This window comes from Pollicipes pollicipes, unplaced genomic scaffold (assembly GCF_011947565.3).
Source record: "Pollicipes pollicipes isolate AB1234 unplaced genomic scaffold, Ppol_2.1 Scaffold_4219;HRSCAF=4965_pilon_pilon_pilon, whole genome shotgun sequence".
Classification (NCBI taxonomy): Eukaryota; Metazoa; Arthropoda; class Thecostraca; order Pollicipedomorpha; family Pollicipedidae; genus Pollicipes; species Pollicipes pollicipes.
In genome coordinates, this window is record NW_023596448.1 from 8,593,393 (window position 1) to 8,606,560 (window position 13,168).

The window sequence follows — 13,168 nt, forward strand, 5'->3', positions numbered from 1 at the left end:
TACTTCTTGGGAAATGCACATGTATTGAAACGAAACGGTCACGCAACGCAATCAAACATAACACTCATTTCATACATCACAATAAATAGACAAACATGTAAGCGTAGTCGGTGTATACTGCTCTTATCCCAACGATGGACAGCAAGGACTTGACCGGTATCTGGTATCACTGGTATCTGGTATCTGGTATCACTGGTATCTGGCCTGGTACTTGGGTGCGGGCTGATAGCTGGGGGCAGGAGCAGCCTGGTAGCTGGGGGCAGGGGCAGCCTGGTAGCTGGGGGCAGGGGCCGCCTGGTAGCTAGCCTGGGTCGCCGGCACCTCCGGGGTCGGGTACTCGGTGGGCACGGGGGTCGGCAGGTGGTCACCCTGTGGCTGGAAGCCGTTGGCGTCGGCCACGTACGTCACGGTGTAGCTGACACCGTCGTGGCCGGTGTAGCTGTACTGGCCCTGGACGGCGTAGCTCTGCTCATCTCCGTAGCCGGCCACGGCCTGGCCAGACTCGGAGGCGTAGATGCCGTTCTCGGTCTGGTAGCTGGGGAAAAGGGCAGTGTCATCACACAGTGCACTAGTGCTGGCAAAATCTAAGCGAAATCGAACTAACTTGGTAGTAAAACACTTAATATGATGTGTATCCAGCGGGTATTTTATGCTATGTATCTCGCCGATTTTAAGATCAGGCGGATCTTATGAACTAATCTATGCTTGAGGTGCAAGTATAAGATAATATGTTACATTTGACATACACTTTTAAAGCTGGAGGGGGGGGGGAGCAGCTTCACTCTTTGTCACTAGTTGGGTCGCCTGAGGTGAATGCAGCAGTGACTCGCCCTAAGGAGTGACATCGAAAATGGGACAGAGCCAAACAGCCGCGTGCCTTTGCTTGGATGGAAAATATTTTCTTCAAGAATAGATATCATGTTGGGAGTAGTAAGAATTTATTTCGTGTTGAAATCGAAGCTTTGGTCAAGTTAAAAATGTGGTGGCAATAACAACAGTCCGTCTTGGAACAGCTTAAATTTGGAGCGGAAAGAACGATGGGAAAATTGAAAGTTGCATACATGCATAAAGGTATTCATGAGAATAACTCGTCGCCAAATTCTGAAAAAACTTAGCTGCAAATATGCACTTCTTTCCCTGATATTCTTTAAACTAAAGGTGATACGAATTGTGAAAACGTTGGTGGGAAAAGAGCTCAGTTATTTTACCTGGAATCGTAGGACTGGTCGTCACGCAGGTCAAACTCCTGGCTCAGGATCTCGATCACCTTGGGGGCGTACTTGGGGGCAGCGGGGGCAGAGTAGGAGGGCTGGGCAGGGGCAGGGTACGAGGGCGGAGCAGGGGCGGAGTACGAGGGCGGAGCAGGGGCAGAGTACGAGGGGGGAGCAGGCCGCCTGTCAGCGGCAGCAACGGCCAGGACGACAGCAATGATGAGCTGAAACAAAACCAACTGTCCTCAGAACATGCAGCAATGAATTACTTTTCAAGTGATGCTTTACAGTAACGCGCAAATTTGTGGCGGCTTTGATCAGTTTCAAAAGGAATTGCGCCATATTACCACCTTGTTCTAAGCCATACTTTGGTCCCATTTTGGGACACTGACGTACCAACTCCTGGTATCCAAAAATGCCCTATGAAAGGACAAATATCCTTGTCAGGTTATCTGCGTGCTACTCTCAGAGGACGCAGCAGTGGAATGGCTTGTTCTAGAACACATACTCACCAGCTTCATCTTGGAGTATGGCGTGTGTCCTGCGAAGTGCAGGGATCCAGTGATGCCCTGCACCGGTTAGCGGGTCCTTATATACCGGTCCGACTGGTCAGCTGATATTTGGCGAGGCGTACACTCACCATCCCCGCAGCGTTACGCTTTTACACGGACAAGGTCAGTGGAGGGCGGCCACGATCTGGCAGGGCGGCTGGACAATGGCTAGGGGCTCACCGTACGGTCTCATCGGAGTCTAACACAGTGCACATAACGGTGATGCATAGTGGGAAACCTAAAATGATGTGTTTATCCGGACGTCAAGCGCAAATTGGTGCGCTGGCGGGATCTCCACACGGTGGGTGGGCGTCCCGGGATTTTGGAAAATAACGTAACATTATTGGGATAAGTAGGAGACACGGGGGAAAGCATGCACGACGGCTGTGAAAGATCCTTGAGAATTTCCGTCCCGTGTAGTAGGTGCCAAAGGGACGATGCTTTTTCTCGACGCGGTTTTGTATCTGCTTTGGCGCTGGGGTTTTCAGAGCCATTTTTTAACCTTTGAAAAGACATCCGTCTGATGGTCACATGACACCCCAGAAACTCCCATGCAAGAGACTGACTGCGCTCCTCAATGGTTAAAATGAAGTTACGAAAAACGTGAGACTGTTCTAAGAGTTGTGATAACCCGTACCGACACTTAAAGAGGTGTCGCTTCGAAACCCATTAAGAAAATGTTGCACATTTGGAGGTGTTGAAACAAGGATCAGATATGATGAAACAAGCTTACCTCTAATTATTAGTAAACTTTGAACTGGAAAAGGCTTCTCTCGACAATCAAATTTTTGCATTTAGTAAACGCGTCCTTCGATGCGTCACTGTTTGATTGCGTCATGGACCTCTTTTATGACAGCACTCACCTGAAGCCTTGCAATCTTTCGAGAGATAGCCCACGGCAGTGATGTGTGCTTAACAAAACATCGTTAAGTGCTCGTGTTTTGTTCCTTTTTCGTGGTGTTCTTGCCTATTTTCTCCGTGAATTAAAGTTGCTTACTTGCATTTATATGCTCGGTTATGACACTACTCTTAAGTTATTCCAATACAGGTCTTCGCTCCGTGACTGCTACGAAGGACGGCTTCTTGCTTGCGTCATTTACCACAAAACGTGATTTGTTTTAAAATCTGGCATAGCTTACACAGCATTGGTTGAGAGCCAATAGACCGACGTTAAATCCAGAAAACGTGCCCACGAACGCCGGATATGAACGACTGGACAATATTTTTCGTGACATTGAACGCCACATGGCCGGGAAAATGGAAGGATTTCAATGACGTTATTACGGCTTCATCGATGCCTGAGTAACCTTGAAATAGTCTGCACTAAGTAGTCTGCACATCTTCGTGGGCCCTTAGCTCAGAAACTTAGGGGTTTAGGTCTCAAGAAGAGCAGGAATGTGAATTGCACCGAGTGATCTTCAAGATGGTTATTTCAATTAAAAACCCCATACGAATGTGGAACACTTATTTTAAAACCCGATGAGGACGTCTTTGGTCGTGCATGTCGTTATTGACATCGATGATGAATCACAAGAGGTACAAAAAAACTGACCTTTCAACGGATCGGCCGCTGTGCTGGCTCATGTGAGGCCGTCAGCTGGGCGGGGTTCGGAGTGTTGAACCACTGCACGGCAGCACCAGCGACGCTGGACGTGCTGAACGTGGGTTTCGGCAGTGAAAGCGACCACGAAATTTTAGGCACACACGTCCGGGTGGCTGGCTGAATATCACGCACTCGGATGGAGTGGGTGGTGCGGGGCCGATTCGACCAGCGAGACCTCGTGAAATTACTAGAGCTTAGTGATATCCAATTATCAGAGTAGGTAACTCTATACGTAAAGTCACATGTCTGAAATTCTAGTATGCTTAGTTGAGGGCCTTTGTGACAAAAATGTCAAACAAAGTCAAATTCCGGATCCGCGTTGAAAGCACCGTTATGCCTCCTCATGCAACCATCTTGAACCGGGGTTCCTCCTCTAAGCAAATGGTTTATTTAAGTTAAATGCACTTATTTCGCCTTCAGGATGCTATGGTGACCCAAACCCAATCAGATTGTTTTGAATTTTGAAATCAAATTAGTGTCAAGAATTAGGCTAGGAGGTATGGTCCTGACAAAATGAGGCTGATTGGGTTTATTTTAGGTTATAAATCTCCTCTTATCTTGAGACAATCCATACAATGCAATACGACGCCTCCCAAGAGGCCTGCCTGTGAAGAAGTCCCATATATTTCAGGGCGTTCCTGGAAGCTATTGTCCCCTCTCCGAACTCAAAATCCGTGACGTCGCCCTGGCCCACAGAGACGTCACTGGACGTCATTAGCTGGGTCACACATCAACAATCCACATTAATCGTGGGTACACCAGAAACGTGATGTGTTTCAGAGAGATCACTGAAAGCGTTCCCGGGGGTGCTTGGACGGCACGTGGAGCGACGTCGTGCTGGAGACGGAGATACATCTCGGCCGCGCCTTTGCTTGGACAAACCGCAATATGGTCTAGTTGTGGAGGGCACTGCCATGTGCGCTGTACGAGAAGAGGAGAAGCGTTGCTCCTGTTCCTTCTTCCCCAGTGCCTCTTCGCCCTGAGGTGCTCAGCGAAAACACAGTAAGTGGTGGTATACAATGAACAGACCGTATGTGGGATCCTGGAAACCTCCAACAATCTTAGAGAGGGCCCAGGAGCTGTTCAAAGTCTCGTTCTCCTTTCGTGAGCGAACTAATATACCAGGTGGCTCTGCCCTCGCTTAGAGTGCGGATAATGGATCTGGACTGACGCTAGCCAGGCCTCGGCACGACACTTTGATCTTTTATTGGCGATCCGAACTGGTCAATCCAGGCTAGTTGTTATGTGTTCAGCTATACTATTTTAGGTCTCCTGTGGTCTGCACGAAGCTGGTGATGTCGAATGATTAATCTGTCTGTTTAATTGCCAATGAGTGCCAATGCTAATGCCAATGATTATCAACCAGTCTGTTTAATTGGGAAGACCCTTGTTCGGCGTAGCACTGGGAACTCTGAGCAACAGGCGCAGGCCTGTTGAGCTCTGGTTAGTACTGCTGCTCAATGGATACGTACACACCATGTCGACACAGCCACCCCGAGGCCTGCAGAATGTGCCATTTCTGCAACAGTTCAACGGGTTCCGTCTGCACTTGTAACCGTTCTGCAATCACCACTGCAAACGCTGATTCATCAATGGAATGCCGATCCAACTGAAAATGGTTTTGCCAGAAGTGGCATCTGCTTAGGACCCACGCTCGAAGGAAGGAGTTATTGGCTTCGCCATTCAGTATCGAGTCCGGGACCTCCATCCAGGACCAAGCCCGGGACTACCTTTGCGGGCCTGACAACACAACGAGACGTTGACGGCGGTATGAAATCGCCTTCGGTCACTCTTCAAGACGTTTTTCAATCTACGTCGTTCATAGACTACAATTACAGCTGAAACAAACGTGGATGAGGCAGTTGCATACTCGGGTGCGAGGTGAGCAGTTTGCATGCATTTTAACGGGGGGACGCCATATCGCATTAGCCGAAGGCACTAATCCTTGCTCATGGAAGTGGACTGGGCTGACGGCGGCAACATCATGCACTCCGCCAGTTGACCTCCTGGTCTTTGAATTGTAACTAAACCACAAAGCCGGTACAGCACAGTGACCAGGGTCTTCCGGACTGCCATGCCGTTGCATAGCCATCCAAAGATCAACAGCAGCAGCCCAGCCGTTAAAGCGAATGTTCCACATTTGTATCGGGTTTTGAACTGAACTAGCCATTTTTATCATTTAGTGCAGTTCGCAGCCATGCTCTGTTCACAGACCTACCCTTTTTAAAGGGAGTGTTCTACATTTGAATGGGGTTTTTAACTGAAGTAGCCATCTGGACGACCTTTTGGTGCAGTTCACAGCCTTGCCCTTCTCAAAACCTAAATTCGTCTAGTTTCTGAGCTACACGCCCGTGAAACTGGGGACAGTATTTCGAGTTTACCCTGGCATTCATGACCTCATAGCGAGGTCATTTAAATCCTGCCGTTCGATGAGCCATGCGGCAATCAAGACCGAGAAAACTAGGATGGTCGAGTCGTTGATATCTGGCGTTCGTGAGCATTATTGCCAGGTATATGGTCGTCAAATGGCTCTGAATCAACGTTGTGCAAGGTACAATGACGTAATAGACAATGGCGTATCGAGGACCATATTTACTGAACAGAGAAATTATGTTGTCCAAAACGGTGTTTTTCTACGTAAAGGCATACTTATCGTTATAACCGAACTTGTTGCACCCAATCTGATGTGTGCTTCACTGCTTTCAAATGTAAAACATTCGCTTTAACAACATTTGCCTTCCGTTCCCAAGGTAGACAAGGTGTTCCCGGAACAGGTCGCACCACGTGCACATTCAGTGATATAGTAGCGGCGAGTCATCTGTTGAACCCCCCCCCCCAAATCAGAATATTGAAAGGATAAACGACATTGAAGTAAATATCATCTTCTACCAAATACTCTAGCCACATTAACCCACAGCCCATAACGTTACGTCCATCTTGAACTCAGATCACTCCACGCGCACATGTAGGTTGATATGACAGCTTACATGACATTCACCGAGTGGTGAACAGTTATGTACTTCTTCATATTTCACGAGTTAATTGTTTGTGTCCTCAAATTTGCGAGTTGCAGCCCAGCCATTATTAATGTTTACATGTGTTACCCCATTGTATCATTATTTTACCTTTGAATTGACGAAGAATCTGAAAGAAAATACTTATGCGATTTTAAAAGATTTATCGCACGCTCAGCTTATGAAGGACAGTTTACGAATACAGGACCTTGTTAAGAAACATTGCACGTTACTAGTACAATTCATTGACACTCTCTGAAACGCACAAAGTACTGACGACAGATATTGACAAAGTGAAGAAAAAAGCTGGTCAGGAATAAAGTGATCGACCAAAGCTGAAACGTTTCATTTTCATCTTTCTTTTGCTTCCATCTTCATATCTTTTTATTTCGTTGTGCACATGAGTTCGTCATGAAGCATTCGTGCTCATCAATGCCATGAACACAAGCTGTGGAAGCATCACGCACTCCAGGATGCTCGTCTCGGATGTTGATCTGTATTCCATGTTAGGACCCCCCCCACGCCGGTCCTCCAATGTTGAGTTGAACCCCAAAAGCTTGGCATGGCGTCCCAGTGGTTTTTGCTACAAGACTAAAAAAGGCAGGTAAATTTGACCAACGCACAATGGCTATTTTTTATCTTTCTGCCACGTGGCTTCTGCGTTATAACTATGCTCCTTACATAACAGACTTTCATAAGTTGTACCATAATTTAAAGCAGCTATTGGCTCACATCAAAACAGAATGGGCCAAACTTAATGAAAAACTGGCAGTAAGTTTTTGGTATTCGTTTGCATCCGTCCCCCCTATAACTTATAAAAACTGACACCCGTGATGCTCGCTATTATGCTGCACGAAAATATGTGCAAAGATGCACAAATAACAGTGCAGCGGCTGTGCAGGTCATAAATTTTGAGTATGTAATTATTTGACTCCATCAGGGCATTTTAAAATTACCTTTTAAGACGTCGAGCACGGGAAACCTTGTTGGGTTGCGAGCTGTTTTCTTTTACGCGCGAGTATCACTCGGTGTACTACTTTAACTTTAGACCTCTCTCATTACTTGAATATACCTAAAACCTCCCAATAATAATCCTTAACAACGGTTAATTAACAACTAACCCATGGTTTCGCCCCTTTTGAGGGTGAGAATGAGAGCCGAAGGTTCTGTTGGTCGACTCCTCACAAACGTGATTGTATACATTGTGTAAGGTACGCATGTGTAGGTTATGTATTCAGTCATTTCAGAAAAAAACCTTAAGAAATAGCGCAGGATTGAAATGGACAGAACGTATGACCTGGAACGCCCCATCACCGAATTCAGCAATCATGAGATTTCTTTAATTCAGAACGAACTCGGTCATTTTATGAAACCTGAACACAATCGGTCATTTCGTTAACACAATGCTCATATGCGTATCGACATCGCACACCACTGGATGTTTATATCCAACGCGAATGACAAAAGCCCATTCCCGAACATGAAAACAGCGCCGTCACCAAGGAACTGCAATTGCTACCACCTTTCCTCTCTACTGTCATTGCCCGTCCCCCCCCCCCGCCCTCCAGAGGAATACACTCCAGCCTCTGGACAACAGGGTTCCTCAAACAGGACAGCCCGCGGCCAGCGCCCGTTCATATGGCGCGCTCCGATAGGCTGTATGTGGCTTTCATCTCCAACAAACATGAGGTACTTCTTGGGAAATGCACATGTATTGAAACGAAACGGTCACGCAACGCAATATATACAACGCAATATTACACCCATTCCATACATCACAATAAATAGACAAACATATAAGCGTAGTCGGTGTACACTGCTCTTATCCCAACGATGGACAGAAAGGACTTGACTTATAATCACTGATATCTGGCCTGGTACTGGGGTGCGGGGGCGGGCTGATAGCTGGGGGCAGGGGCAGCCTGGTACCTGGGGGCAGGGGCAGCCTGGTAGCTGGCCTGGGTCGCTGGCACCTCCGGGGTCGGGTACTCGGTGGGCACGGGGGTCGGCAGGTGGTCACCCTGCGGCTGGAAGCCGTTGGCGTCGGCCACATACGACACGGTGTAGCTGACACCGTCGTCGCCGGTGTAGCTGTACTGGCCCTGGACGGCGTAGCTCTGCTCATCTCCGTAGCCAGCCACGGCCTGGCCCGACTCGGAGGCGTAGATGCCATTCTCTGTCCGGTAGCTGGTGAAAAGGGTAGAATTATTACAGAACGCGCTAAGGTGGGCAAAAATCCAGGCGAAATTGGAGGAACTTTAATAAGGTAGTTAAACACTAAATATCCAGCGGTTGCGTTATGCTAGGCATCTCGTCAATTTTAAGATCTCGCGGTTTAATTGAACGCACTTTGGCTTGATGTGCAAGTTTAAGATAAGGCGTTACATTTGACATACACTTTTGGAGCTGAGGGGAAGGGGGTGGCAGCTTCACCCTTCGAACTATTTGGACAGCCTAAAGTGAATGCAGCAGTGGCTTTCCCTAATGAGTGACACCGAAAGTGGGATAGAGCCCAACAGCCGCATGCCTTTGCTTGGATGGAAAATATTTTCTTACAAAATAGATATCATGTTGAGATTAAATGACACCTATTTCGTGCTGAACTCAAAGCTTTGGTCCAGCTAAAAATGTGGTGGTGTTAGTAACAGTCCGTTTTGTAATAGCTTAAATTTAGAGGGGAAAAGCACTCGGAAAATTGAAAGCTGCATGCGATGCATACGAGCATTCATGAGAGTAACTCTGTGCCGAAGGTTGAAAAACCAAAGTTCAAAATATGGACTTCTTTACATGACCTGATTTAAACTTCAGGTGATAAGAATTGTGAAGACGTTGGTGGGATAGAGCTTATTTATCTCACCTGGCGTCGTAAGACTGGTCGTCACGCAGGTCGAACTCCTGACTCAGGATCTCGATCACCTTGGGGGCGTACTTGGGGGCAGCAGGGGCAGAGTACGAGGGCTGGGCAGGGGCAGAGTACGAGGGCGGAGCAGGGGCAGAGTACGAGGGCCGAGCAGGGGCAGAGTACGAAGGTGGAGCAGGCTGCCTGTCAGCGGCAGCAACGGCCAGGACAGCAGCAACGATGAACTGAAACAAAACCAACTGTCCTCAGAACATAACGAATTAATTACTTTTACAAGTGATGCTTTACAGTAATGTGCAAATTTATGGTAGTCTTGGTCAGTTTGAAAAGGAATTTGTGCCAAATTACCGCCTTGTCCCAAGGCATACTTTGGTCCCCTTTCAGGACACTAGGATGTACCAACTCCTGGTGTCCAGAAATGCCTTACAAAAGGACACATATCCTTGTGAGGTTATCTGATTACTGCTCTCACAAAACGCAGCGATGGAATGGCTTGTACTAGGACGCGTACTCACCAGCTTCATCTCGGAGTAGGGTGTGTGTTCTGCGGAGTGCAGGGATCTAGTGATGCAGTGCACCGGTGAGCGGGTCCTTATATACCGCTCCGACTGGCCAGCTGATATTTGGCGAGGCGTACACTCACCATCCCCGCAGCGTTACACTTTTACACGGACAAGGTCAGTGGAGGGCAGCCACGATCTGGCAGGGCGGCTGGACGATGGCTGGAGGTTCACCGTACGGTCTAGTCTGAGGCTGAGACAATGCATATGACGGTGATGCATCCTGGCAAACCTATAATGATGTGTTTATCCGGACGTCAAGCGCAAAATGGTGCGCTGGTAGAATCTCAACACAGCGGTCGTCCCGGGATTTGGAAAAAAATGTAGCATTGCTTGGATAAGTAGAAGACGCGGGGAAAGCATGCATGACAGCCATGGAAGATCTTGGAAAAGTTCCCTCACGTGCATTGGGCACCATAGCGAGAATAATTTTTTATCAACGCGTGGATATATTCGCTTCAACACTGGAGTTTTCGGAGTCATTTTTTGACCCTTGAAAACACACCCATCGGATGATTCTAGACACCCTAAGATCTCCCATGCAGGAGACTTACGACGCTCCTCAAGGGTCAAAATGGATTTATGAAAAACTTGAGACAATTCACAGAGTCAGGATACCCTGCCGATTCTGAACACGCGCCCGGGTGGCCAGCTAGATACCTTTCGCTCGGGTGGGGGAGGGGGTCAATTTGACCCCCCCATTGACATCTCGGGAACTAAGAAAGCTAGAGACACAAAATTTACAGGGTGCGTTGACCTGTTCGTGAACTCACTTAATTCAAAATTTCAGGTTCCCAGGTCATGACCTTTGTGCCAAGAAAGGTCAAACATGGACAAATTCCAGGTTGGTCTCGAAAGTGCCCTCAGAACTTAGATATCCGTTTCCAAGCAGGGTCACACTCCCATTTAAGGTCTGTGACCTTGTTTGAACTTTTTAAGGTCAAGGTAGCCAAAAGCATAAAGATTGCTGTCAGTTTTGCAATTGACTAAGCGACAAAGATCACGCTTGGCAGTATTTTCCTAAAACAAACTGTTGACCTCGGTTATTTTAGGTCAATGACCTATTCTGACCTCTAAGAAGTCCATGGAAGATGTATTATGCGGTTCCTGCTGTCAATAAACACGAAAGAAGCACCAGAAACCCTCCCACACGGCAAGCCGTAGAGTAATAAAACAGGTTGGTTTTAACCTTGGTGTTACCTAAGGTCCTAAGTATCTTGGCATATCTTTAACTGGCGTGGTCATTTAAAAGTAATGTGACTTTTGATGAAGAGAGATTGTTCTGTGGACCATACCCATCATTGCCCTTGACATAAGTTGACCATGGTAATCAGAATAAGTTGTTCAAAGTGATTTAAAGTGTTTCCTTTGTGTGTTGTCAACTTTGTCTGATATCAACAAGCATGCACAAATGAACTGAATAAAAATGCGGGTTGAAACCAGCCAAAAATTAGCTTTATCATGTTTCTATCACAAGTGCTGCTATCAACAGAGAGGTGAGCTGAGATGATGTTCAACATATAGGCTACTCTAAGTAAGGTTAAGTTGGTTAAGTGCATGGCAAGTGGCAACAGGAGCTGTGCAAGAATCAGTAACTCACAACTGCTGTTGTGATACAAACAGGTTAGACAGGATGAGATGAAGTAAGGCATCTTTAGGTTAGGCATAGTTAGGCTACTTTTATGGAAGCAAGCATCGATATTTTGTAAGAAACAGTGACAACATGCTTGTTTTTCCTGACCCCATCTGAACAGAAGCCAGAGGTATGTCTATTGTGTTGGACTTGGTGATGGGCTGATGTGTAGGAGCCCAATGTTTTTGTGTGAGTGTTTTATGTTTGTGGAATTGTCTGTTGTAACTTTGTTATTGTATTCCTTTGCTTTGTTTCGTGCTAAAAGTGCTGTGGAAGGGAGGTGAAAAGTGGAACATCAAATCATTGGTGTTAATAATTTTTCATGCTCATTACACTGTCATGAAATTGCTCTGCTTTAATGTATTCTGTTTCACTCTAATGGCCTAAGATGTTAAAAAACAAAACCGTTTTGTCAGGTTTATGATATTGTATCCGTGCGAACTTGAAATAGATGTCTTTGTTTGATGAAGTATCAGTCACTAGCTCATAAGTTCCATCTTTTGCGACTTGATGATTTTCGCTTACGCACAGTCTTTTGCGATTAAATTTTTCATTCTCATCCTAGTTCAAAAGAGATTCCAGCTCACTGATTTTTCTTGATATCGAACGCCACATGGCCAGCGGAATGGTAAGATTTCAATGACGTTATTATGGCGTCATTGATGCCTCATTAACCTTGAAATAGCTTGCACAAAGTAGTTCGCACATCTCCGTGGGCGCGTAGCTCAGAAACTCAAGGGTTTAGGTCTCAAGAAGAGCAGGGGTGTGAATTGCACCGAGTGACCTTCGAGATGGCTAGTTCAGTTCAAGACGCCATAAAAATGCGGAACACTTCTTTTATAAAACCCCACGAGAACGTCTTTGGTCAGGCCTCTCGTTATTAACATCGATGATGAACCACAAGAGGGACCACAAGAACATCTGACCTTTCAGCGGATCGGCTGCTGCTCTCGCTCGCGTGAGACTGTTAGCTGGGATGAGTTCGGGGTGTTCAGCCACTGCATTGCAGCGTTAGCGGGGCTGGACATCCTGCACGTGGGCTTCGGCAGTGAGGACGACCACGAAATTTTGGGCACACACGGCCAGGTGGCTGGCTGGATATTACGTGCTTGGGCGTAGTGGGTGGTGCGGGGTCGATTCGACCAGCGAGACCTCGTAAAATTACTACAGCTTGGTGATATCAAATTGTTAGAGCATGTGATTCTATACGTTAACTGGCGTGTCTGAAATCCCGAGATACCGAGATAGGGTCTTTGGGTCAAATAATGTCAAACAAGGTGACATTCCGGATCCGTGTTGAAAGCGTCGTCATGCCTCCTCATGCAACCATGTTGAACCGAGAGTCCTCTTCTAAGCAAATGGTCACTGGTGTTCATTTCAGGTAAATCAACTTATTTCACCTTGGGGATGTCATGCTGACCAAAAACAACCAGATTACCTTGAGATATGAAGTTCAATTAGTGCCAAGAACAAGGCTAGGAGGTATGCTTCTCACAAAGATACTGATCGGGGTCATTTTAGGCTACAAACCCCCTCTGATCTTCATACAATCCATATAATCTAAGACGTCACTGCGAGCATGGAATTCGAACTAAGCATCGAAAACTATCTCATCACATAATCTCCTCACTGGGAAAGCAATTTTGTTCTAAACTCGGTCTTTCCGTTAAACCTGAATTAAGTTGAATGGAAAAGTCACAAACCCAAATCTAACTGTCAAATTAACCATTCCATAC

At 46.7% G+C, this 13,168-nt stretch overlaps 2 protein-coding genes across 2 annotated transcripts; both read right to left on the reverse strand.

Annotated features, from left to right (window-relative positions):
- On the reverse strand, positions 1–1,339 carry LOC119096025 (cuticle protein CP14.6-like; the record flags this gene model as incomplete). The annotated part of the gene is made up of 2 exons (XM_037218890.1): positions 1–535; positions 1,209–1,339. Coding segments are annotated over 2 exons (477 nt in total), but the record flags the coding sequence as incomplete, so codon positions are not given.
- Positions 1,340–8,040: 6,701 nt separating this feature from the next.
- Positions 8,041–9,790, reverse strand: LOC119096041 (endocuticle structural glycoprotein SgAbd-4-like). The gene is made up of 3 exons (XM_037218902.1): positions 9,755–9,790; positions 9,237–9,463; positions 8,041–8,566 (listed from the first exon to the last, which is right to left on the reverse strand). The coding sequence occupies exons 1-3, from the start codon at positions 9,761–9,763 to the stop codon at positions 8,239–8,241; spliced, it is 564 nt and encodes a 187-aa protein (XP_037074797.1). The 5' UTR covers positions 9,764–9,790; the 3' UTR covers positions 8,041–8,238.
- Between the last annotated feature and the right edge of the window lie 3,378 nt (positions 9,791–13,168).

Bases quoted from the DNA above. Each gene is read 5' to 3' on its own strand.
- LOC119096041 (XM_037218902.1), bottom strand. The intron at 8,567-9,236 runs GTGAGATAAATA...CCTTTTCACCAG, and splicing joins GACCAGTCTTACGACGCCAG to CTACCGGACAGAGAATGGCA.